Source organism: Grammomys surdaster, unplaced genomic scaffold, assembly GCF_004785775.1.
Source record: "Grammomys surdaster isolate TR1022 unplaced genomic scaffold, NIH_TR_1.0 125354, whole genome shotgun sequence".
Taxonomy (NCBI): Eukaryota; Metazoa; Chordata; class Mammalia; order Rodentia; family Muridae; genus Grammomys; species Grammomys surdaster.
Window position 1 is genome coordinate 1015785 of NW_021620226.1, and position 24059 is coordinate 1039843.

General features: G+C 47.2%; 1 protein-coding gene across 2 annotated transcripts in view; it reads right to left on the bottom strand.

Moving 5' to 3' along the window:
• Positions 1 to 14911: 14911 nt before the first annotated feature.
• The window catches only part of Cd300lb (CD300 molecule like family member b), a 13127-nt gene continuing 3979 nt past the window's right edge, over positions 14912 to 24059 (bottom strand). The window contains exons 2-4 of one of the 2 annotated variants that reach the window (XM_028785844.1): positions 22076 to 22405; positions 19297 to 19387; positions 14912 to 18321 (exon numbers count right to left, since the gene is read on the bottom strand). In XM_028785844.1, coding sequence (XP_028641677.1) covers positions 18156 to 18321; positions 19297 to 19387; positions 22076 to 22405 — 587 coding nt within the window. In that variant the 3' untranslated portion in view covers positions 14912 to 18155. The remainder of the gene's footprint in view (positions 18322 to 19296; positions 19388 to 22075; positions 22406 to 24059) is intronic. The other variant, XM_028785845.1, reaches the window with a different exon arrangement.

Sequence of the window (24059 nt, forward strand, 5' to 3'; positions counted from 1 at the left end):
GAGGAGTCTTTAGGGTACAGGGTTTGGGAAGGACACGCCTACTGCCGTTCCCAATGGAACACACAAGTGTTTTCTTACCAGGGTGATTTGAAACTTGAATCCAAAGGCGACTGTATTTCCAGGTTTCAGACTGTATTTAAGCCACCAATGGCTTAAAAATTGTATCTGCCCAAGTGATTTTTCTTACAACTCTTAACACTGTGCCAGAAGCAACTCCAAGGGTAAGTTGTCCCCAGAGTGGTAGGATGGTGGCTATTTGTGACTTCTTTGAATTTTTTTTTTAAAAGCCATAATTCTTGCTGAGTGTTGGCACAACCTTTGATTTCAGCACTTGGGAGGCAGAAGTAGGCAGATCTCTGTGAGTTTGAGACCAGCTTGATCTACAGAGTGAGTTTCTGGAAAGCCAGGGCTACACAAAGAAACCCTGTCTCAACAACAACAACAACAACAACAACAACAGACAGGATTCTTTATAGCCCAGGCTAGCCTTTTAACTTGCCGTGTAGTCAAGGATGACTTTTTAGTCAATGTTTTATTGCTGTGAAGAGACACCATATAGAGGAAAGCATTGAACAGCGGCTAGCTTCCAGTTTAGAGGTTTAGTCCAGTATCATCATGGCGGGAAGGGCATCCTGCATGGGTTTCTTCTCCAGCCTGAATTCTTTAGATTTCCGCTCAGGTACTCCATCCTCCACATGTGCACGTGCTCGTGGTATGCACACCCATCACTCATCCCTCCCTTCTTGTACTAATGTTCTGAGACATAAAAGGGGAAACACACACACACACACACATGGGTGGATACACACCCAAAGCCAGGTTCCATGGCTTGAGGGAAGTGTGTCAGGGCAGTAGAGACTATGGGTATAGCAAACAGAGCACTGGCCTGCTCTCAGCTCTGCCCCAGCCCCAAACCTACCAATGGCTCTTTCAACTTGAAAGAACAGTGCGCTCTGGATCGTGCAGATGGAACTTAGAAGTCTTAAAGGAGGAAGAAGGGATACTGTGGCCAAAAATAGAGTGCTGGGCACACAAGCACTCAGGCACAAAGATTTAGTTGGGTGACTAAACTAGACTGCCAACTGGGAAGGGATGGGCAGGGAAAGGAGAGCCCTGCTTCCCAGCGTGAGTCACTTATCATGGGATGGCCCAGGTAGTAAGTGCCCAGCCAGAGGAGGTTTTCTTCTCCTATGGACAGTCTGTTCCTTAGTTTTCTTCTCCGCTCCTGTTCCCTCTCCCTGCTGCCTGGGACAGATCAGTCCAAGGGCAGCTTTCATTCATTCTTTCATTCCTTCCTTCATTCACCATTTATTCAACCATTCACTTGTTAACTCATCCATCCATCCATCCATCCACCCACCCACCCACCGACCCACCCATCCATCCATCTATACACTCAATATTTCATTCACTCCCTGCAGAACACTCAGGGTCCTGCTTTATAGCAGGCAGAAGGCTGGACACAGGGAAGCATAGGAAAAACCTCTGCTCCACATAGACTTATGAGTTCACAGGGATATAGACATGGTCTTCTCTACTCACCTATGTGCTTTAGGACTATGGGCAGGAAGGGGCACCTATTCAGATGCAGACCTCAGTAAACAGTGGGTGGGTGGCTGGATGGATGGATGGATGGATGGGTGGGTGGGTGGGTGGATGGGTGAATGTAACAATTTCCTGTTAAAGAACTGAAAAGCAGGATGCTCCAAATTTATGTTAAAGAGTGGCCATCAGGGCTGGAGAAGAGGCTCAGTGGATAAAAGTGCTTGTCACCTAAGTGCAAGGGCCTGAGTTTGATCCCCAGAACCCACATAAAAAGCTAGATGTGTGGTCTGCTCACATCCAGTGGGTGAAATGCTTACCATACAAGTCTGGTGACCTCGGTTTGGTCCCTGGAACTCATGTAAAGATGGAAGGAGAGGACCGAGGACACAGAGTTGTCCTCTGACCTCCATGCCATGGCATATGAGCCTCCCATCCCACCCTCCACAAATAATCATTTAAATTTAAAAAAAAATAAAAAAAATAATGTGGAAGTTGAGCCTATTTCTTCCCAGCCCCATGTGCCCAGAAATGAGACTCAGACTCAAAAATTATTTATAAATACCTTGGCCGTATAGCTAGGCTGTTCCCTGGCTAGATGTAATATAAAATATCTCATTTATGCTAGCCTGCATTCTGCCACATATGTGACTGGTTACCTGTGCTCAGGTGTCATGCATCTGTCTCATCATGTCTTCCCAGGCAAATCTTCCTGTGCCTAGCTCTATCCCAGAAATTCTTTTTACCTCCCAGATGTTCCACCTCCGTTTTCCTTCCCAAACCACGGGCTATCGGCATTTTAATTGACAGATGATGCATCCATACATTACATAGGATATTCTCTCTAAAAATTAAAAAGTAGGACATGTAGCAAGAGAGCCTGTAGTCCAGCCCTGCTTCAGTGAGATGGAAGGTGGAAACAGGTCCCCAAAGCCTGGAGGCCAGCTGGCCTGGTGCTGGAGTGATTATCTAAGAGACCATGTCCCAAACAAGGTGAAAGGTGTGGATGGACACCCCAGATTGTCCTCTGACCATAACGCATGTGCCTCCATGCATACATAAAAATACATGAAAAATGTCCCTCAGGGTTGACTGCCTTATTAGTTAAAAAGCTAAAATGATGGATTTCATGTTATCTTTAGCCTGTGCTTGGAGTGAAGGGGAAGAAAGAGTCAGGTGGGATGGCCTTTATCCAGCATCCCCATGGGGAAGCCTTTCTCCATCAAGAATAGGCAACTTCAGCCCGGCAGTGGTGGTGCACGCCTTTAATCCCAGCACTTGGGAGGCAGAGGCAGGTGGATTTCTGAGTTTGAGGCCAGCCTGGTCTACAGAGTGAGTTCCAGGACAGCCAGGGCTACATAGAGAAACCCTGTCTCGAAAAAAACAAACAAACAAAAAACCAAAAACAAAACAACAAAAAACCAAAACAAAACAAAAAGAACAGGCAACTTCACCCAGCCAATCATGGATCTCAACAGTGCCATGTCATGTGCTTTTCCTGGGGAGCTGTGAACATCTAGTGACCCAGATAGGGCTCAACCCAGTCTAGCTTGGTGAGCCCATAAGCTCATCAGGTTTCCCTACATGATCATGGGTGAAAAGCTACTTACAGGATTATGACTGACTCCCTCCAAACAGCTGTACCAGTGAAAGTCCCACCCCAGTATAGGTGCAGGTCTCCCTCAAATCTCTATACATGGAGTTCCCCCTGCTTCAGCTACCTTTCTATCTCCTATGTACTCCAGCACATCCTCACATACAGGTGGAACAGAATTTTGCCCTAGGGGCATGAAGGGAGCATGCAGGAGGGAGTGGCTAGGGTCTCAGGTGAGGGACTGATGGGGGTGTTTGAAAGTCTGAGGTGTGGGCAGTTACAGATGCTGTGCCTTCAAGGTGGTGGTGGCTGTGTCCAGGACAATGTTCCCAACATCTCTGAGGAGCACTTTTGTCTCTGTGTGTGTGTGAACAAGAATTTGTCAGATCAAAATGGATTCGCTTATGTCAAACTCTAACAGAAGTCAGGGGTCATTGTTTTAGTCTACTCTCTCTTGCTTCTTGACCTCTTGGCTAAGATCAATTGTGAAATACTGGTGACTGGGAAATTTATAGGAGAAAGAGGTTTATTTAATTTAGGGTTTGAAGTCTGGGGGGGTGAAGTTAGACAGCAATGGGTAAGAGCCTTCTTGCTGATGGGGCCTCTGAAGGGTCTACAGGCAGGATGGGCTTCAAATAGGGCAGGAGATGCAAAGTAGACACTGAGAAGCATTTTAAACAGATACATTTCATTTCTACGTTACCTATATTTGCTTGTGTATGTGAGTACACACGTGGGTGTACCCACGTACCAAGGTATGTCAAGGCATGCACATAGAGATCCAAGGACAAACTAATAGGAGTCAGTCCTCTCCTACCATGAGAGGTTCAGGGATTGAACTTGTCAGGCTTGGCAGCAAGTGCCCGTAGCCACTGAGTCACCTTACTGGGCCAACAGGTGGCTCCTCTTCCTCCTCCTCCTCCTCCTCCTCCTCTTCTTTTTCTTCTTCTGCTACTTCTTCCTCTTCTTCTTCATGAGATAGGGTTTCTTTGTGTAGCCTTGGCTACAGCGGAATTCACTCTGTAGACCAGGTTGCTCTTAAACTCAGAGATCTACCTGCCCCTGCTTCCTGAATGCTGGGATTAAAGGCGTGCGCCATCGTGCCCTGCTCCCAACACGCCTATGCTTGAGATAACACGTTTACCCAGTAATCTATGTTCGAATCCCTATCCTTTCTCTAAGAAGTCCTGGTGAGGTATTGATAGTGTAGCAGAAGCTGGAGGCCTTGGACCAGACCAATGTCGCCTTGCAATGAACATTTGCAAGTAAAGAAGTGCGGACAAAATGGTATATTGTGGGACACATTGTGACACACTACAGCTTCCATAAGAGGGTTTTTGTTTGTTTGTTTGTTTGTTTGTTTGTTTTTGTTTTTTTTTGGGAGGGAGGTTGCAAGGGCAGAGGGTGGGTGAGAAGAGACAGGTAGATGAGTGGGATTCAGGTGCCTGATGTGAAATTCACAAAGAATCAATAAAAAGCTAAACAAACAAACAAACAAACAAAATAGCAGTTCTGACCAGAAGAGGAGGAGAAGGAGGAGGAGGAAGAGGAGGAAGAGGAGAAAGAAGAAGAGGAAGAGGAAGAAAAGGAAGAGGAGGAAAAGGAGGAAGAAAAAGAGGAGAAGAAGGAAGAGGAGTAGGAAGAGGAGGAAGGTGAGGAAGGAGAAGAGGAGGAAGAGTAAGAGTAGCAGTAGCAGTAGTAGTTGTTCAGATGACTGAACCCAGGGCCTCAAGGATGCTACACAGGCGCCCTGACACTCAGCTATGCCCCTAATTCTAACCCTCTTTTTACTATTTTATTTAGAGACTGAGGTCTTGTTAAATTGCCCAGGTTGACCTTGAACTCGCTCTGTAACTCAGGCAGGCCTTGAACTGGCTATCTTCCTGCCTCAGATTCACCTGGCCCTACTGCACACAACAGGGGTTAAAATTCACTGTGTGTTCCGATAGAGTCATCAAGGCAGAGACATCCACAAAGGGAGATCATCACAGATATTTACATGATGATAGTAACTGTCACCAAAGACTCAGCCCAAACCACAGGCTTACACAAAAGTCATGATGACCTTGCACAAAGAACCACAGCCTTGCAGCACGACATCAGGTCAGAAGCTATCTGGTCAGCTTCACACTGACTCCACCTTTCATACTGACATTTGTGGTGGAGGACCATTGCTTCAACACAGTTACTTAACCTTCCTGACCTTCCCGTTAACTCTCCCCTTCCTTACTCTCTCACCCTATGGCATCTTGCATCCTCTATGACACACGTGTTCCATGGTGCAGGCTCACTGTACCCAATAAGCTCTTCTTTTCTCACCTGCTCAGTTTAGCTCAACACAGTATCTTCATATCGTTCTAGCAGAGACCCCACAGAGGGGAGATGTGCTAACTAATTTTATGTCAGCATAACACAAGCCAGATCATTTGGGAAGAGGGAATTTAAATTGAGAAGACACTCCCACCCGACTGGTCTGTGAGCAAGCCTGTGTACATTTACTTGATTGATGATTGATCTAGGGTTCGGTTCACCATGGGTGGGGCCATCCCTGAGCTGCTGGTCCTGGGTTCTATAACAAAGCAGGCTGAGCCAGCCTGAGGAGCAAGCCAGTGAGCGGCACTTCTCTATGGCCTCTGCATCAGCTCCTGCCTTCAGGCTCCTGCCCTGAGTTCCCACTGAGACTTCTCTCAGTGATGGTTTGTAGTGTGGGAATGTATGTGAAATAAACCCTTTCCTCCCCAAGTTGCTTTTGATCATGGTGTTTTATCACAGCAATAGAAACCCTAAGACAGAGTGGGTTTGGAGTATTCCTATCCATCCAGGCTGCCGGCCAATTGCAGCTGGCAGAATAGTGAGCTGAAGGATGTCCTTGTCACAGAACCTTTGAATATACTTTAGTTAAAAGAAGCGTTACCTAGGTGATGGCTTGTGGATTTTGAGTGAGACTGTGTGTGTGTAAAATGAGTCTGAATTATCAAGGTATTTTCAGCTGTATGTAAGAGTGTGTAAAGAGCCTGTGTTAGCTGTTAACCAGAGCAGAGAGGGATGAAGGAGACAGAAATAGGAACTTGTGAAGATTACCCGCTCTGAAGATGGATGAAAGGTCCAGGGGACCACTGGCAATAAGAAAAGGTGAGGGAACTCCCCCTAGAGGCTGCAGGAGGAACACAGCCCTTGATTTAAGAATTTCGATCCGGGAGATGTAAGGTCTGTGTTGTTTTAAGACACTATAACCCATTGTATGGTTTTGGTTTCTTTATCAAAAAAATCAAGTGTCCATAGGTGTGTGGGTTTATTTCTGGGTCTTCGATTCAATTCTATTGATCCACGTGTCTGTCTCTGTACCAATACCACGCAGTTTTTATCACCATTGCTCTGTAGTACAGCTTGAAATCAGGGATGGTGATTTCCCCCAGAAGTTCTTTTACTGTTGAGAATTGTTTTTGCTATCCTGTTTTTTTTTTTTTTAATTTTTTCATATGAAGCTGAAAATTGTTCTTTCAAGGTCTATAAAAAGTGTGTTGGAATTTTGATGGGGATTGTATTGAATCTGTAGATTGCTTTTGGTAAGATGGCCATTTTCACTAGGTTAATCCTACCTATCCATGAGTATAGACCCTTGGGACTCTCAGAGATGGAACCACCAACCAAAGAATATACACAGGCTGAGCCTAGGCCTCCCCACACATGTGTAACAGATGTGCACCTTGGTTTTCATGTGGGTCCCGAACAACTGGAACCAGTGGGGGACCCTAACCCAAAAGCTGTTGCCTGTATGTGGGATATGTTCTTCTAGCTGGGGTGCCTTGTCTGGCCTTAGTGGAAGAGGATGCACTTAGCCTCACAGAGACTTGATGGGCCATGATTGGGGGATATCCAGGGGGCCCCACCCGCTCAGAGGAGAAGGGGAGGGGGATGGTGAGAAGGATTGTGGGAAGAGCCTATGAGTAGGGTGTAAAGTGAATAAGTGAAAAATAAATAAAAGACACTATGACCCAAGACTGCAGCTACAAGCTATGACCTTGAGTAGATCAGGTGCTGGTCAATGGGCCCAGCTAGAGATGGGGTCCCATGGGCAGCAGCCCCTTAACCAGGTGGGGCAGAAATGACCCCAGGGAGGGCTCGGCTCAGCAATGAGGAGACAAGCCCTCAGAGGAAGCCAAGACTCCTCAAGGCCTGTGTATTGAAGGCTTGACTGTCAGCTTGTAGATGCCTGCTTCCCAATGCCATCATAGTGGCAATTAAATTCAACCTGAGTCCAGTTGTAGTGGCTCACACCAGTGATCCCAGACAGAGGTTATCTGGGGTTATCTAGTGAGTTGCAGGACAGCTGGCCTAAAGAGTGAGACCCTGTCTCCGAAAACAAACTAAACAATAAAAATGACTTTAAAGTGAATTTGAGAGAGGACATTGAAAGCACAGGAAGATTCAGTGCTACGTCACTCAACAGTGAGGACAGGTTCTGAGAAGTGAGATTGTGAGCAGTTGTACCATTGTGTGAGTGATTACAGTGTATGATTAAGCAAGCCTGTGGGGTAGACTACCTGTTACACACCTGCACACACACACACATACACACACACACACACACGCACACTGACAGAGACAGAGAGATAGGGAGGGAGGGGGAAGGAGGGAGAGGGAGAGAGAGTGCATAATACTCCTAGGGCCACTATGAACAAGACAACGTGAGATTAGATTAAGCACAAGAGGAAATAATGCATCGAAAGACATGCCAGGGGCCAGCAAGGGGGCTCAGTGGATAAAGGTGCTTGCTGTGTAAGTGTATTGACTTGAGATTGATCCCCAGAACCACACAGAAGTAGGTGAAGTTAACCTCTGACCTCCACATATATACTGTGGCATGCGTGTGCTCTTCATGCCACACACACACACACACACACACACTAAACTAGGACTATAAAAGGCTGCTGCCTATTTTACAGAAAGACTTTTTAATAAGTAGAGAGAGTACACTTTAAAATAATGTAAAGCATATTTTTATATATGCATAAGTGTACACATATGTATGTATATACTTAAGACAGTATCTCACGTAGCCCAGGCTAGCCTCAAACTTGCTATGTAGCTAAGGATAACCTTGACCTTTTGCTTCCACGTGATCCACCATGACCAGATTTACTTGTTTTATTTGTTTATTTGTTTTTCAGTGTTGGAACCAAACCCAGGGGATGGAGCATGCTACAGAAACAGTCTAGCACCAGATTCATTTCTCCAACCCCACAGGCTATAGTTTTATACTCCTGACAAGGCTGTAGGTGTGTTTAGACCACACTATACACCCACAAGTAATGGTTTCTGCGACAGTGTTAGGCAGCTCTGGCGTCACAAGGGAATAATTGTCGTCTCATGACATTCTCTGAGGTCCAACATCACATTCGTGGTCTGTCATTGGCTAGATGTGGTTCTGTGGCTTGTGACTCTACTGGGCCATTTTGCACATATTCACGTAGATGTGGTCCACGTGTCCCCAGCCACGTGGATGCCAGTCTTCCCAGCCCCAGGGCCCCCTCCCACCCGTTAGTGTTTTCAGGCCATGACCATCTCAGATATCATTTTACGTTCTCCTGTAAGAATAGCAGCACCATCCCATAATATTTCACTGCATGACTATGCTAGGTAAGCATTCTATCTACAAACTACAAGCCCGTTCATTGCTTTAAATTCTTAGCTAAATTCAGGAATCCCTGAACCAGGCTCAGTGGTGGGTGAGACTACAGGAAGAGCAATTGTAGAGCCATCTATACACCCTTTCCTTTAAAAATTAATTAATATTGATTAATTATGCTTGCTGATGGAACCTGATAGAATGTATCTTAAGTTAGTCCTCATCCATCTGTCCAAAAGATTAGCAAAGGATGACCGACCCAAAGTTTTAAACCGTAACCTCAAGGCAGGGTGGCAAGTTCAAAGTCAGCCTAGAGTGTATAAATGGACCTTGTCCAAAGGGAGGGAGGGGGAAGGAAGAAGAAAATGGCCTGAGGAACACATTGCCTTGTTTGTTGACTTTGTACTCACTGGATATGATAATTTGTATACGCTCAATCCATGCAGTGGCACTAGTAGAAGGTGTGGCCCTGTTGGAGTAGGTGTGGCCTTGTTGGAGTAGGTGTGGCCCTGTTGGAGTAGGTGTGGCCTTGTTGGAGTAGGTGTGGCCTTGTTGGAGTAGGTGTGGCCTTGTTGGAGTAGGTGTGACCTTGTTGGAGTAGGTGTGGCCTTGTTGGAGTAGGTGTGGCCCTGTTAGAGTAGGTGTGGCCCTGTTGGAGTAGGTGTGGCCCTGTTAGAGTAGGTGTGGCCTTGTTGGAGTAGGTGTGGCCTTGTTGGAGTAGGTGTGGCCCTGTTGGAGTAGGTGTGTCACTGTGTGTGTGGGCTTTAAGACCCTCATCCTAGCTGCCTGGAAGTCAGTCTTCCACTAGCAGCTTTCAGATGAAGATGTAGAACTCTCATCTCCTCCTGCACCATGCCTGCCTGGACGCTGCCATGTTCCTGCCTTAATGACAATGGACTGAACTTCTGAACCTATAAGCCAGCCCCAATTAAATGTTGTCCTTTATAAGAGTTGCCTTGGTCACGGTGTCTGTTCACAGCAGTAAAACTCTAACTAGGATACAGGGCCTCCCCCAGCATTGGTTTGTGGAGCTGTTTCCACCTTGGACCAACACTGAGGGATTGGACAGCCATATGTCTCCACCCTGTGGCCATGGCTAGAATCACACATGTCTTGCAGGTCAGCCGAGGCAGAGAATTTTGCATTTTTGTGTCCCGTGTCCTGCAACTGCGAAGGGGAAGAGCTTGAATTAAGAGGAAGAACAAAAAACCCTTGCCTGGCTCTCCACTCCCTTGCCCTCCCCTTGATGTGGAAAGAGAACCCAAAACTTCCTGATTGAGTGTCTCCTTTACTGTGCTCAGATATCTAGTCCTGATTCTTGACGTTTAGCATTATTGCAGCCTGCCCAAGGGAAGGGCAGCCACTGTCCCTGTGGTGGGTACAGAAAAACAGAGGACAGAGTGATAGCGAGGCAAAAAGACACACAAATATTTTATTTTATTTTAGATACAGGATCTTGTGACCTCAGGCTTTCCTCAAACTTTCCAGGTAGCAAAGGATGGCTTTGAACTCCTGATCCTCCTGCCTCCACCTTTCAAGAGCTGGGATTACAGTTGTGTGCCATCATACCCAGTTTTAACTGGTGCTGGGGATAGAAGCCAGGGCTTCCTACAGACTAAGGAAGAACTCTATCATTCAAGGCTGTCTGAGTATTAGGCCTGGGACACAATGCCCAGTGCCTCACATTGTCCCTGTCATACACAATGCCTAGTGTCCCAGCATTGGTCCTTGTTGTCACCCAGACTCTCTTTCCAGACCTGGACTCATTCATGTGCAGTTTTCTTGCTTCCTGCCCAAGGCTCTTGCCAACTTCTTTTGAATTAGACTCTACAAATCTGGACCACCCGGCTCAGCAGAGCCCACAACACACTTCTGAAGCCCAAGCAAGTGCCAAAGCCAGACTTCTCACCTGCCTGGGCAGGAAAGTGATAATGTGGGTATGGCAGAACCTGTGGACACAGTTCAGTGGAGGCACCAAGAGGGATCATTGACCCCCCAAAGATCTGACTTCCCTCCTTTTTTTGTCCCATCCATCCCTTCCTTCTGTCCACCAATACAGAGGTATTTAGTTTTAACTAGAGACAGAGTCTCAGAGGGGCCCAGAGATCAGCTATGCACGGTTGTCAAACCTGTATGAGGAAATATCTCCAACTGCAAGGATAAAGACAGTCAGGTGCTGGGTATGGTGGTGCATGCTTGTAATCCCAGGCCTGGGGTTTAGGAGTTCAAACCTATCCTTGGCTAGGTGTTGAGCTGAGGAGCCAGTGAACAGAGGGGACAGGCCTCCTGCTGAGGTACAGGGGAGCAGGCATCATGGTGGCTTCCTGACAGTGACTCTTGCATGGTGAACAGAGTCTTATAAGTGGACGCGAGCCCAGTGACTGAAGAAAAGATGGGAAGTTGTTATGTCCACGGAGGAGGAGTGTGCAGGACCCTCAGAAGACAGAAAGCAGAGAGTGCTGAGAACAGCTGGAGGAGGTGTGAACCTGCTTGGATTTACAATTTAGAAGGTGCTGGGAATGTATTTTTAATGCTGAGAAATACTGAGGAATATCCACTGTAGAAAAATTGGAGAAGAGGCTTTAGACATGAGCTCGGCAGCTGAGAGCATCTACATGGAGACTTACAACAGTCTGTAACGCCTGTACCGGGAGAGCTGACACCCTCTTCTGCCCTCTGTGGGTGCTACACAGTGTGGTGTACAGACTTTCATACAGGGAAACAGTCGTACACATAACATGAAGTAAAAGTAACTAAGCTTCAGTGTTTGGAAACAATTAAAACCTGAGCCACGCCCCCAGTCCGACAGAGCCACGCCCCCAGTCCGACAGAGCCACACCCCCACTCCGTCAGACCCAAAACACCATTCTTATATCTTTGAAACGTTTGCTCTGTGCTATTGACTTAATTATCGTCAGCTATAATTAACAAAGACTCACCCCTGTGAGCTCTCCCTCAACACTTTGGAAGTTGAGACAGGAGGATTGCTGAGAGTTTGAGGCCAACCAGACCAAAAGAGTGAGGCCCTATCTCAACAAACAAGGAAACAAGCAGACAGTAAGCAAACGTCTTAGTTCACATGCCTTTTCTCCGGCCCCATTCTCCTATCATTCCACAATTCTCTCCTTCCTGTATTTAGCGTGTGCTTATCAGCCATCTGCAAGACCCCAGATGGTGCCATAGCCCTGAAGATGGGGAAGTGAGGATGGTAAACAAGCTCCCTGGGCTTCCTCTTCTTCCTCCCACTACTTGTTCCCAACAACAAACTTCTGGTGGTGGTTGCCACGCAGAGTGCTCACGTGCTTCTGGAGAAATGAACTATAAAAAGCCTTGAGCGTGTGAGATGGCTCAGCGGTAAAAGCGCTTGCCTCTGTTTTGAGTTGAACCCCCAGAGCCATGTTTAAAAAAAAAACAAAAAGCTGGACGCAGTGGTGCTCACCTGTAACGCTAGCGCCTCTACTGTGAGGTGGGAGGTGTAGACAGGGGGATGTCCTAGAAGCAGAAAAGAAGTAGAGGATAGAAATACATCTTGGTTTCACAATAAGAAGAATGCATATGGCTTTCTATGTATGTTCCGCCAAGCATGCTGTTCTCCTGGATTCCAGTCACAGCTTCCTACTGTCTCTGGTCAGCCCATCCTCTCTTTGTCATCAGGAAAGTCTCCTTCCTTAAAGTCTTCAAGGTGAAGGCTCTGTATATTTTTTTAGGTGGGTGGGGAACAGTTTGAGTGGGACCCTCTCTCCCCATAGGTACTCTGTGGGATCAGTTAAAATGGTATTCACTGCTCATCAGTGTCCTGTGGTGTCTCTGGATGTCAGAGTTGGATGGAGGACAGTGCTGATTTTCTGTTATCCTGGCAAGACTATAAGTTGAGAATTTTCCAGCGCTAGCTATTGTTGGGAGCAGACAGTGGCTCACGACAGGGACACATTACTAAATGATTACTAATCAGAGTGTCCTCTCTCCTACATAATTGAATCTATGACACGTGACATCTTGCTGATAACCCAGGTAAATGTCCTAATGACAGATAAATAAGACTAATGTCCAAAGGGCTGTAGAGAAGGCTCAGTGGTTAAGAACACTGACTGCTCTTGCAGAAGACCTGGGTTTAATTCCCAGCACTCACGTGGTGGCTCACAGCCATCTGTAACTCCAGGTTCAGGGATCTGATGCCCTATTCTGACCTATCTGGGCCCCAGGCACATACATGGTACACATATATACATATGTGCAGGCAAAATATCCATATACACAAAACAAAGATATAAAATTAAAAAGAGTAATGTCCAAGATGGAGGCTCAGCCAAACAGCTTTGCCAAGGGGTCACACTGGGTGCCACAGCCGTACGCAGGGACCTCTTGACAGGGACTTTAAGCTGTGACTGGTGGGATTTCTACCACCCTCTTCTAACCCTGTGCCAGCAGCACTCTATCTTCCTCTGGCTGATGCCATCTGAGTATACCCTGAAATGAAAACATATCCTCCTCAGAGTCAGAGAGGGGACCAGAGTTAACACCAGAGAGATAGCTGTTCCTTGATGAATAAATTTAAGGGAGGAATTGGCAGCCTCAATATTTATTTTTCCTTCCTTCCTTCCTTCCTTCCTTCCTTCCTTCCTTCCTTCCTTCCTTCCTCCTTCTTTCCTACTGTTAGTTATTTAGTTACTTATTGATGGATTTTTGATATATTGGCAGGAATACTGGGTTTGTCACAAGCATCTGGAAAGCAACGATCATCTAGCCTTCAGCTATGAAGAATCAGAATCCTCACAGAACCTTTGTTGAAGAAACATTACCTTGTCCTGGAGGAGACTGAGCTGAGAGGCCGAGGAAAGGTCAGATTTCCCAGGCTGCATCCCACAGAGAACTCACAGTCACAAAAAAAACACCATCTGCAAACTATCAGGTTTATGCAGCAGAGGGATGCTTTGGTGTGAACCCTGGGCTCTCATGATGTGTCCCTGATGAGACAGGATGAGAGAGCAAATAGCTCCTGTGGCCACACAGACTAAGGGGCAGTGTGCAGGAAGTCCAGAAACAGAGCTGGGTTGCAGCAAAGGTTGTTCAGGAGCTTCCTGCCCAACTGCCACACCCAGACGGTGAATCGTCAGAGGATTATACTCTGGCTGCCATACCCAGACGGTGAACTGGCAGAGGGTTATACCCCAGCTGTCAGGTGCTCACAATCATAAGTGGTTGTTTTAAAGGTGACCCTATGAGTCTGAACCAGCCAACAACCATTCAAGGAAGATGTGGAAAGAGGGCCTCGTGGAATGTTCTAGAAAAGATGGTTCATTTCTTCCTTGGAAGTCTCTGGGGCTGAGTGTGATGTCTGTGTGCAGTGTACTTCCTGGGAACTAGGAGGAGCCAGTGTTAGGATGAAGATAATGATGTCGACAGGCGGAGAACAGGAAGGAACTTGCATCAGCCCACCCACAGAGGTCCAAATAGACTGGCTTCAAGTCCTGCATAGTTAACCGTGTGAACACAGAGGAACTGGTGGCTGTCCTGAGCCAAATGCCCAAACCAGGAGGCTCTTCAAGGAGGGGAGCTTAATGTGGTAGATTCAAAGTCGCCTACCTATGAGCAAAGTAGGAACAGGAACAAAATGAGAAATGGCTAAAAATATAATTGGGGGGCTGGAGAGATGACTCAGAAATTAAGAGCGCTAGCTGCTCTTGCAGAGGACCTGGGTTCAGTTTCCAGTACCCACATGGCAGCTCAGAACCATCTGTAGTTCCAGTTCCAGGGGATAGGGTGCCCACATTTTGCTTCTGTGGCACCAGGCATACATAGGGCCTATAGATACCTGCAGACTCATATACACTCATATACACAAAAAAGTGAATATTAAAATATAGATAGTTTATCTTACTCCAGAAGGCATCATACAATGCAATTACAGGTCACAGAAGAATTAAACTGGAAGCTTCACCTTAGAAGCTAATAGTGCAGGAAAGGGTTATGTAGGCTATGGGGAGACTTACCCAATGGTAAGGTCAGTGGTCTTACCCAAACGTGAATCCTAAATATTATATCAACCTGTCAGACAAGACAGACTCACTGGTGTGATAGCAGCATGGCTGTTTTGAGGGTAACTGGAGGGGGTCTGGGAATCAACACACAAACCACTCAGACGCCAGTCTCGGTCAAATAGGGATGCTTTATTGAACACCATACCCCACGACTAATCTATCAGGGATGCAGCCCAGATGCAGGAGCTAAACCGCCTTCTTGATCTGGACCTCATTCTTGAGGTAAGATCCTACATGACTTTTAAGTCCCAAATCCACAAACATCTGTACCAAGTTATTCCATCAATCAGGACTTAGGGATGGGAGTTGCCTTAGAAATGTGTCTTTGTTGTACATTTATCCTGCTCCCGTTGTTTGGGGTGTTCAGCTGTGGCAGGAGACTTGCCTTGCCTAACATTTATGTCTTAACTTGCCAACCAGGATGTCAGTTACCCATGCACATGTCTCTTTCTGCCAAGTAGGATGTCAGTTCCCAGGGAGGTCTTGGGAACTTACACTTTATTTGACTCCTACTCAAAATGGAAGTCTGATTCCAAATAGCTTCTTATATTGATGAAGATGTCTCTCTTATGTTTGGGTCCATCCAGGGGCAACTTGGGCAAAGACCATAAAAACTCATACCCAGGTGCAGGAAGTGCTACCTGATGGTTGGTTCATGTCCAAGCTTACTGCGGCTAACTATACAAAGCAGTTCTAAGTGACTTCTATTGTGATTGGTTTCCAAGAACACTTAAGCACAGAACATCCTAGTAACAGCAAGGAACAGAATATGAGAAAGTTTCTTTGTAACATCAGTAACAGCAAAATGGCAGGGCAGATAGGCAACAGTTACCTACGCCTTAACATTTCACCTAGGCCTTACCAGTAGCCAACCACTACTTCTTGAATTTGAGGCCCACTACCTGGGAAGGAGTAAAAGCCTAGTACTGTACCCTTGATCAGAAGCACTCGGATATTTTGCCAAACAGACACATAGTCAAACTGCTTTCTAAATAGTTGTGTTTATATATAGAGAGACTAGTGCTGCTCTTGCCCTTGATCAGAGAAGAAGAAACTCTTACCTGGTCAAAGTGCTGAGAATGAGTGACTGTGGGTGACCCATAAACAGCACATCTCTTATGACCCTTACAAGTACTATGTCATGGTCACAAAGCTACACGCAGATGCACATAGTTCAATAATACAAATTAAAGTAAAAAGAGAAATTGTTTTTAATGGGCAAAGGACTTGAACGGTAAGAATGTAGCAAGATGCCCAACATCTCCAATTATCAGGGAAATAGTATAAATGCAAACACCTGGAGAATGGTTGTCATAGCAAATAAGCAGACAGAAGACAATAAACGTAGATGATGATGTACAGAAATCGGAATGTGTTTACATCCTGTTGGTGGGAATGTAAAACTTCGTAGTCAATGCAGAAAAGGATACAAAGATCATTCAAAAAAAAATTACGATGAGGATTGTCATGTGACCCAGCAATACTCTCGGGCATACGTGTTAATTACTTGTCTCACTGCTGTGACAAAACATCTGAGAAAAGCAACTGAAGGAAGGAAGGAAGGAAGGGAGGAAGGAAGGAAGGAAGAAAGGAAGGAAGGAAAGTTTATGTTGGCTCACAGTTGAAAGGACTACGGTCCATCATGGTGAGGATGGCACGGTAGCGGGAGTGGAACTATCTGTAGCACTAGTCATGAGTGGGCTAGCCACACTTCATTCTCAGGAAGGAAAGCGAGACGGACCAATGAGTGCTCGGTTTGCTTTATCTCTTTCCTACTTTTTATTTAGTCTGAAGCCCCAGGCTATGAGATGGTGAGTGTCCAAACCCAGAGTGGGTCATCTCTCCTCAGTTAAACTTCTTTGGAAGCACCTTTATAGAGAGGTTTAGAGGTGTGTCTCCTAGGTCAATCAAGACCAACCATCTCGATCATATGAGAGAGAATTGAAGGCAGCATCTAACCCTGAAACCTATACACTCACACTCATTGTTACATTATCCATAAAGGCCGAGAGCAGAAACGACCAAAAAGCCTGTGAGTAAATGAGCGGAGAAAGAAAGTGTGGTATATCCATGCAGCAGGATGCTATTCAGCATTTAACATAAAGGAATTTTATCATCTGCTAGAAGGTGGATGGTCCTTTGGGGACGTGACTAATGCTAACTAAGATAAAGCAACCCCAGAAATGACAAACACCTCATGACTTCACTCAGGTGCAATAGCAGAACTCCTAAAGGAAAAAAAAAAAGTTAGATGGTGGTAGCCAGGGCCTGGTGAGGTGAGGTGGTGTTGGGGTTGGGGGCAGGAGGTGTTGCTCAGTAGGCTGGGAGTCTGAGTCCTGCAAGATGTATATGTTCTAGAGATATGATGTCTTTGCAATGTGCATGTCAGCTCTGGGCTGCGCAATGGAAGCTCCTTGAAAAAGGCAGAGTTCATGTTAAGCTTCTTTCCTGCCCCCACCCCCAACTACAGTTAAAGGCCGAAGAACCCTGTGATAAGAGGAGCAATCTCTCGGCCTCTACCTTCCTAGTTGGTGCTGTTGGTAGTTACTCTGTGAGCTACCCTTGGCCTGACTTCCTCTGCAGTTCGGGCTGTGGGGAGGATCTAGGTGGGAAAGCATACAGCTCTCTCTCTGCCTCCTGAGCTCTCTGCTGCTCTCTCCTGGCTAACTCTTGCTTAACGCCAGCATGTCTGTGTAGTCCGAAGATCTGTTTAAGGCTATGCAGCCTTCTGCGTCTGGCCCTGGAGTCAAACACACCTGCTGGGAAACACACCCATAGTTCCTGTGGCTAAGTCTTGGATTCCTGAGTTCTCCACAGTTCAGACCCTGGGCCTGTCAGGCAGGCTTTACTCTTCACTTTTCCTCAGAAGTGCATGCTAGGGGTGGGCGCAGTGTCCGGAACATGGAGAATGGACACCTGCTCCACTCTCACAGGGTTTTCTATGACAGAGTCATAGGATAGATGATTTAGCCACCCCACTGGTCCCTTCTGCTTCTCTGTGTGTCTGTCCCAGGCTCTGCACAAGCATTTGCAGCAGGTCACACACAGTTGTCTTTCTGTAGCTTGGGCTGCATTCCGTTGGTTCTCACCCTGGGCTGACCATGGTGGGTAGATGGGGTAGGGCTGATGATGCAAGGGGAGAGCGAGGTGCTGTCCATGCAGCTGGGATGATACCTCAGGAAGGGCCTGAGCTGTGGCCCCATGCTGTACAGAGTGTAGATCATGCCTGGCCGAGTCCTCCAGGGATCAGCCTCAGTCACCGCCCACTGAGGATTTAAAGATATTTCTTCCCTGGTCATGGTCTCCTCTGGAATGAGAGTCCAGGATGGAAGGGCTCTGCTTATCCATCAGTCTAAGGAGAAATGTCTTTAGCCAGAAGTTCAGAGTCCAAATTGCTACAGAGAGTGTGTCTCCATTCCTCAGGGACCTTTTGAGTTGACCGCTTCAGCCAGAGGACAACACCAGCCAATATGAGCAAGGCAGGCACCTTCACAAATACCAGGAGCATGTAATGGGTCCTGTGACAAAGACACAGCCATTAGGGCCTCATGTCCTCGAGCCCCGTTATGCCCGTCCCCCAACACATGGAAGTCAATGGCCAGCTCATCACAGCCTGAAACTGAAGGCCCACACCCTACATTCCCCCAGGGACCTTCTCCAAGGTCCACCCAATCATAAGAGCTCATCAGTGACCCCCAGGTGGCCTTGATAGGGCCTGTCCTCTTGTCCTGATTTTGTCTTCTGGGGCTCTCCTTTCCTGTAATATCCCTCAACCCAGAAGAAACCTGAAGTTCTCTCTATCTGGGTGTGTTTGCTTACTCTGCCCTCAACACTGGTTCCAGGTTAGCAAATCATTGTCTCTGCCCTGTTACAATGATGATACGGGGGTCTTGTCTCCCCCTTGGCAGCCACAATGCTGCCTGGGCTTTTTTGACCAATTGGCTGGGTAGTGATGGACAGCTCTGCAGATCAGTTTCTTAGTAGGGATGGAATGGAGACCACAGTGTGCGGGAAGTGCCAGGGACAGAGGTGGCTTGGGACCTTGGGTCTTGACTATGACAATCACTGGCTCCTGGTGATAGAACATGGGTAAGAGTCTCCAGGCTTCGGATTGCCATAGGAGGAACCCATGTAGAGGAGTGTCTTAGTTAGGGTTTTACTGCTTTGAACAGACACCATGACCAAGGCAACTCTTATAAGGACAACATTTAATTGGGGCTGGCTTATAGGTTCAGAGGTTCAGTCCACTATCATCAGGCGGGAACATGGCAGCATCCAGGCAGGCATAGTGCAGGAGGAGCTGAGAATTCTACATCTTCATCTGAAGGCTGCTAACAGAATACTGACTTCCAGGCAGCTAGGATGAGGGTCTTAAAGCCCACACCCACAGTGACATACCTACTCCAACAAGGCCACACCTCCAAATAGTGCCACTCCTGGGGCCAAGCATATACAAACCATCACAAGGAAGGAGAGAAGACCTCAGGACTCACCTCTTCTGCAAGTCAGAAGACACCATGTCTGCGCTGCTGTCTATAGTGGACCAGGAAAGTTGGTTAGAAGTTGACATGGTATCTTTACCCACTAGATATAAACAAAGATGGCCATAGGTTACAAAACAGATTGGGGGATAGTTCATGCATGGCTCACAAAGGTATCCCAATCCAACCAGCCTTCACCAGGTGTCTTAGTCAGAGCTCCTATTACCATGAAACACTAGGACCCAAACAAGTTGGGAGGAGTTTATTTGGCTTATACTCCCATGTCCGTCACTGACGGAAGCCAGGACAGGAACTCAAGCAGGGCTGGAACCTGGAGGCAGGAGCTGATGCAGAAGCCATGGAGGTGTGCTGCTTACTGCCTTGTTCCCTATGGCTTGCTCAGCCTGCTTTCTTATAGAACCCAGGACCACCAGCCCAGGGATGACAACATCCGAAATGTGCTGGGCCATCACATTAGTGATTGATAGGAGTATCATCAATCACTAATTAAAAAAAATGCTCTACAGGTTTGCTTGCAACCCAGTCTCCTAGAGACCTTTTTTTTTTTTTAATAGTATAGAATAGAGTTTATTGAGGGCATGGAGGGGGAATTGAGGGACTAATAGAGACAGAAAAAGGCAGAGAGAGAGACAGAGAAAGAGAGAGAGAGACAGAGACAGAGACAGAGATACAGAGACACAGAGACACAGAGAGAGGAGGAATAGAAGCTAGCCATGAACACGTGGAGAGAGGGGAGGGATGGGGAGGGGAGTGGGGAGAGAAGGGACAGAGGGGGAAAGAGAATAAGAGAGCAAGAGCTAGAGACACTTCTCTCAATTGAGGTTCTTCTCTTAATTGAGGTTCCATCTCCAGTGAGTCTAACTTGTTTCAAGTTGACTTGAAACTGACCAGCACATCAGCAGATCTTTCTTCTCCTGGATTAGGAAGCTTCATCTCTTTGATACAGTCCTTTGGCTGCTATCGAGCTGTCTGACTGCCCATAGTCCATCTCCTCCATCATTGTTATTAATGGGAGATATGATAGGGAGATATAGACTCTAGTTTATTCTAGAGGAGTAGACACACCACCATCTCTTTCCTCTTGCTTTGATTGGAGGCGAGAATCTGTTCCTTGCCATTAGATAGTAACCGAGTAAGGCTTAAGGAGAGATGATCTCAGAAATGAGTGTCTAGTGACTTGGGTGGTCAGTGAGCAAGAAGGCACAATGCTAGTTAAATCATGAATGACTATGAGGAAGGAAGTGCCACCAAGAGGAAGCTCTGTGGTGTCTTGCAGTGGGCGGCTGGGTCATAGATTCCTAAGTCCACCTCTGGCTTATAGCCATCCTTTGAGCTAGTTCTTGACCCAGCAAACCGTTCACTCAAAGGTTCTGGGTTTTAATCATGCTTGGCAGCTGAGCAGAACTTTGGATAATTCCAGTCCTAACAATCACCATATTGACTGGTGTCCCCTGTCCCTCTGGACACTTAAAGGCCCACATGAGGCACATTCTTTGATCACTCCGTCTTTTGCCTGCATATCTTTTTTTTTTTTTTTTTCGAGACAGGGTTTCTCTGTGTAGCCCTGGCTGTCCTGGAACTCACTCTGTAGACCAGGCTGGCCTCGAACTCAGAAATCCGCCTGCCTCTGCCTCCCAAGTGATGGGATTAAAGACGTGTGCCACCACCGCCTGGCCTTGCCTGCATATCTTAATCAGCCCCTTTTCTACCCCCACAGACCTTCTCAGCTTCCCCTCAGTGGTAGTCCTGGGAAGTCCTATTGAGGTGACCCTTTCTGAACCTCACTTCCTTCAGGAGGCAACTTCCGTATCTCTCTCGCCAGTTTCAGCCCTACCATCTCTGCTGCCTTCTCAGGAGCCGGTGTGACTGCTGGGCTGAAGAAAGCCTGCATATGTCTAGTTGGGTGGAAGTGGGGTAGGCTGCTTCTCAGGCACCAACAGAAGGCCCTGGAGTCCCTCACTGAGGCTGAGGCAGGGAGAAGCCAGAAGAATCAGGGAGGTCTCTGATTCTGATTTAATAGCTTTCTCTTTGAAGCATCCACAAAATGCTTGCAAATCTTCTGGGGCTTCCTTACCCTATGACTTTTCTTTCTGTAGCCAGAGAATGCAGAAGTGGTCATTTAGAAAGGTCAAGTCTTCCAAAGTGGCCAGAGTCACTGTGGTTTGGATAGTCCTGGACTTCAACCCTGGGAACCCTCTCCCAGATGCTTTAGCTTGTCCCTCCACTGTCCCATATGACAACAGGCCTAGAGTGCAAGCTTTGGAAAACTAGAAACTTCTCTGCCTGATGTGCTGAGGACTTCAGTCATCTGTGACATACTCAAGCCCCAGTGGAAGAATGGGAGTTTCCAGGGCTGTGTGTCTCCAGGACAGCAGGGTAGGGCCATGGGTTCCATAGGGAGATATCTAAGCCCTGGCTCCACACCAACATCTGCCAGTCAGAACACATGTCAGTGGGATTCCTTGCAGAAACCTCAGGGGCTAATATTGCAAAGATGTTGGGTTGCTGTCCTTCCTCATTTCTGTCACTGCCCTGTCCCATCTGTCTGTCTATCTGTCTCTCTCTTTCTTCCTTCTTTCCTCTTTTCCTTCTTTTTCCTTCCTTCCTTCCTTCCTTCCTTCCTTCCTTCCTTCCTTCCTTCCTTCCTTCCTCCCTCTCTTCCTTCCTTCCTTCTTTCCTTCCTTCCTGTCTTCTAGGTTCTCAGTCCTTTCTTTATAGCCTTTTGGCCCTGAGTGCCAGGGCCTTGTGGTACCGACAGGAAAGTACTTACCTGAGTAAACGGTCAGTTTAATTCTGGTCCCCCGGTCAGTTCCAAATTTTTCGATACCACACCAATAAGTGTCCGTGTCGTTTTGCTTGAGCATCTCCATGGTAACCTGGAATGAGTTATTTTTCTGATCGTCCCTGATGGACAACCGGCCGCTCTTTGTTTCTTTCTCCGACCCCGTCGTTCGGATGAGGATCCTGCAAGAGCTCCAGCTTGCTCCTCGACACCACCACTTCTTGTTGGTTTGCCATCTTGAGCTATATCGACATCGCACAGTCACTGACCCCTGCTCTGGGCCCCTCACAAATGCTGGGCCTTGGATGGAGAGGCAGCCTGGAAAACAGATTGTCAGGGTATGGCTTCCACTCCTCTGAGCCAAGCCAGTGCCCAAAGGATGAGATAAGGGTCCTGGCCACTCCGGCTACCCGGCCTACTTGAATCCTCACATCTGTTTCCTCTGAGGGCCAGTGTGCTATTAACTCCTGCATGCCTGTGCCCTGGCCTCTCCAGACTCTCTTCCCAGGCCTCCTGCATCACGTGACACTTCTGATTTCCTGTCCCATTATCTGTGACCTCTTGACTGATGGTCTCCTTCTCTGACTATTGCACTCCGTGATCTCTTCCTGCCCCGCCTCCATCCCCTTCAGATCTTAGAGTAATTAATTAGTGGTATGCCTGTAAATGTTTAACAACCTTCTTTTTTTGTTTTGTTTTGTTTTTCTTAACAGGGTTTCTCTGTGTAGCTCTGGCTGTCCTGGAACTCACTCTGTAGACCAGGCTGGCCTCGAACTCAGAAATCCGCCTGCCTCTGCCTCTCAAGTGCTGGGATTAAAGGCGTGCACCACCTTCTATCTAGGTTAAAAAGATGTTTTGTTTAGTAACATCTGCCAATCTCTGTGATGTAAATGTCCCTGTTGTGACCAACATTAGGCTATCAGTGACCATGGAGCTGAGATGAGGTGTCTCAAAGACACCTGCGAGCCACTGTGAGCTGGCTCTACAGGCAGCTGGGGGAGTCCAGGACTTCAGTTACTTTCCTCCTGGCTGTGACAAAGGCCTGACAGGCAACTTAAGGAGAAAGCATCCTTTTGATTTTTAAATTTAAATTCTGATTCGTGATGTAAGGGTTGCATCCATCACGGCAGGGACGTGTGGTGGTGGGCGTATGAGGTGGCTGGCCACACTGCATCTGCCGTCAGGAAGCAGAGATGAAGGCTCAGCCTGCTTTCTCATGAAAATATTCAGTCCAGACTCCCAATCCGTGGCACGATGTTACCCACATTCGGGGTCTTTTCTCTCTCCTCACCTATATCTGTGGAAATATCCTCACAGGTATACCCAGACGTGTGTCTCCTAAGTGACTCTAAATCCAGTCAATGTGGCCGTGAAGCATCACACCCAGGACCCTCTCGCTAGCCTTCTTGCCTCCAAAGAGGGAATGCCCCATGTCTGTGGTTCTAATTAATGTGTACAATGACATTTGCAACCCAAATGTTCCCCTTGGGTCTAGTCCACCATTCCGAATACACACCATATATCACCACCTCTTCCAGAGTCCACTCCGCTGTTTTCTCTAACTGGGGACAGAAACACCTTAGCCAGAAGTGGGCTGGAGAGTGACTATATGGAATGTGTATCCTGCTGGTCTGGGGAGTGACTCAGTAAAGTTGGCTAAACACAGATACACTCTTTCCTTACAGTAACTTGTTGTTCTCAGTCACCTGGATGCAGATAAAGAGGCAGAAAGCTGAGCTGAAAGCTGGGGGTCTTTCTTGACCATGTCTCAGCCTTGGGCTTTGGCCTCTGTGAATGGGGCAGGTTTGTACACCTCCCCCCCACACCCCCCGGCACCTTGGACCTTCTCCTTAGAGCTAATTTAGTTTTTTTGAGGTCTGCATCTAGGGCTGATAGAATAACCCTTCCTCACAGACTGTTAACATTTTCTTTTCTTCTCTTTTCCTTTAGTTCCCTTCCTTCCTTTCTTCCT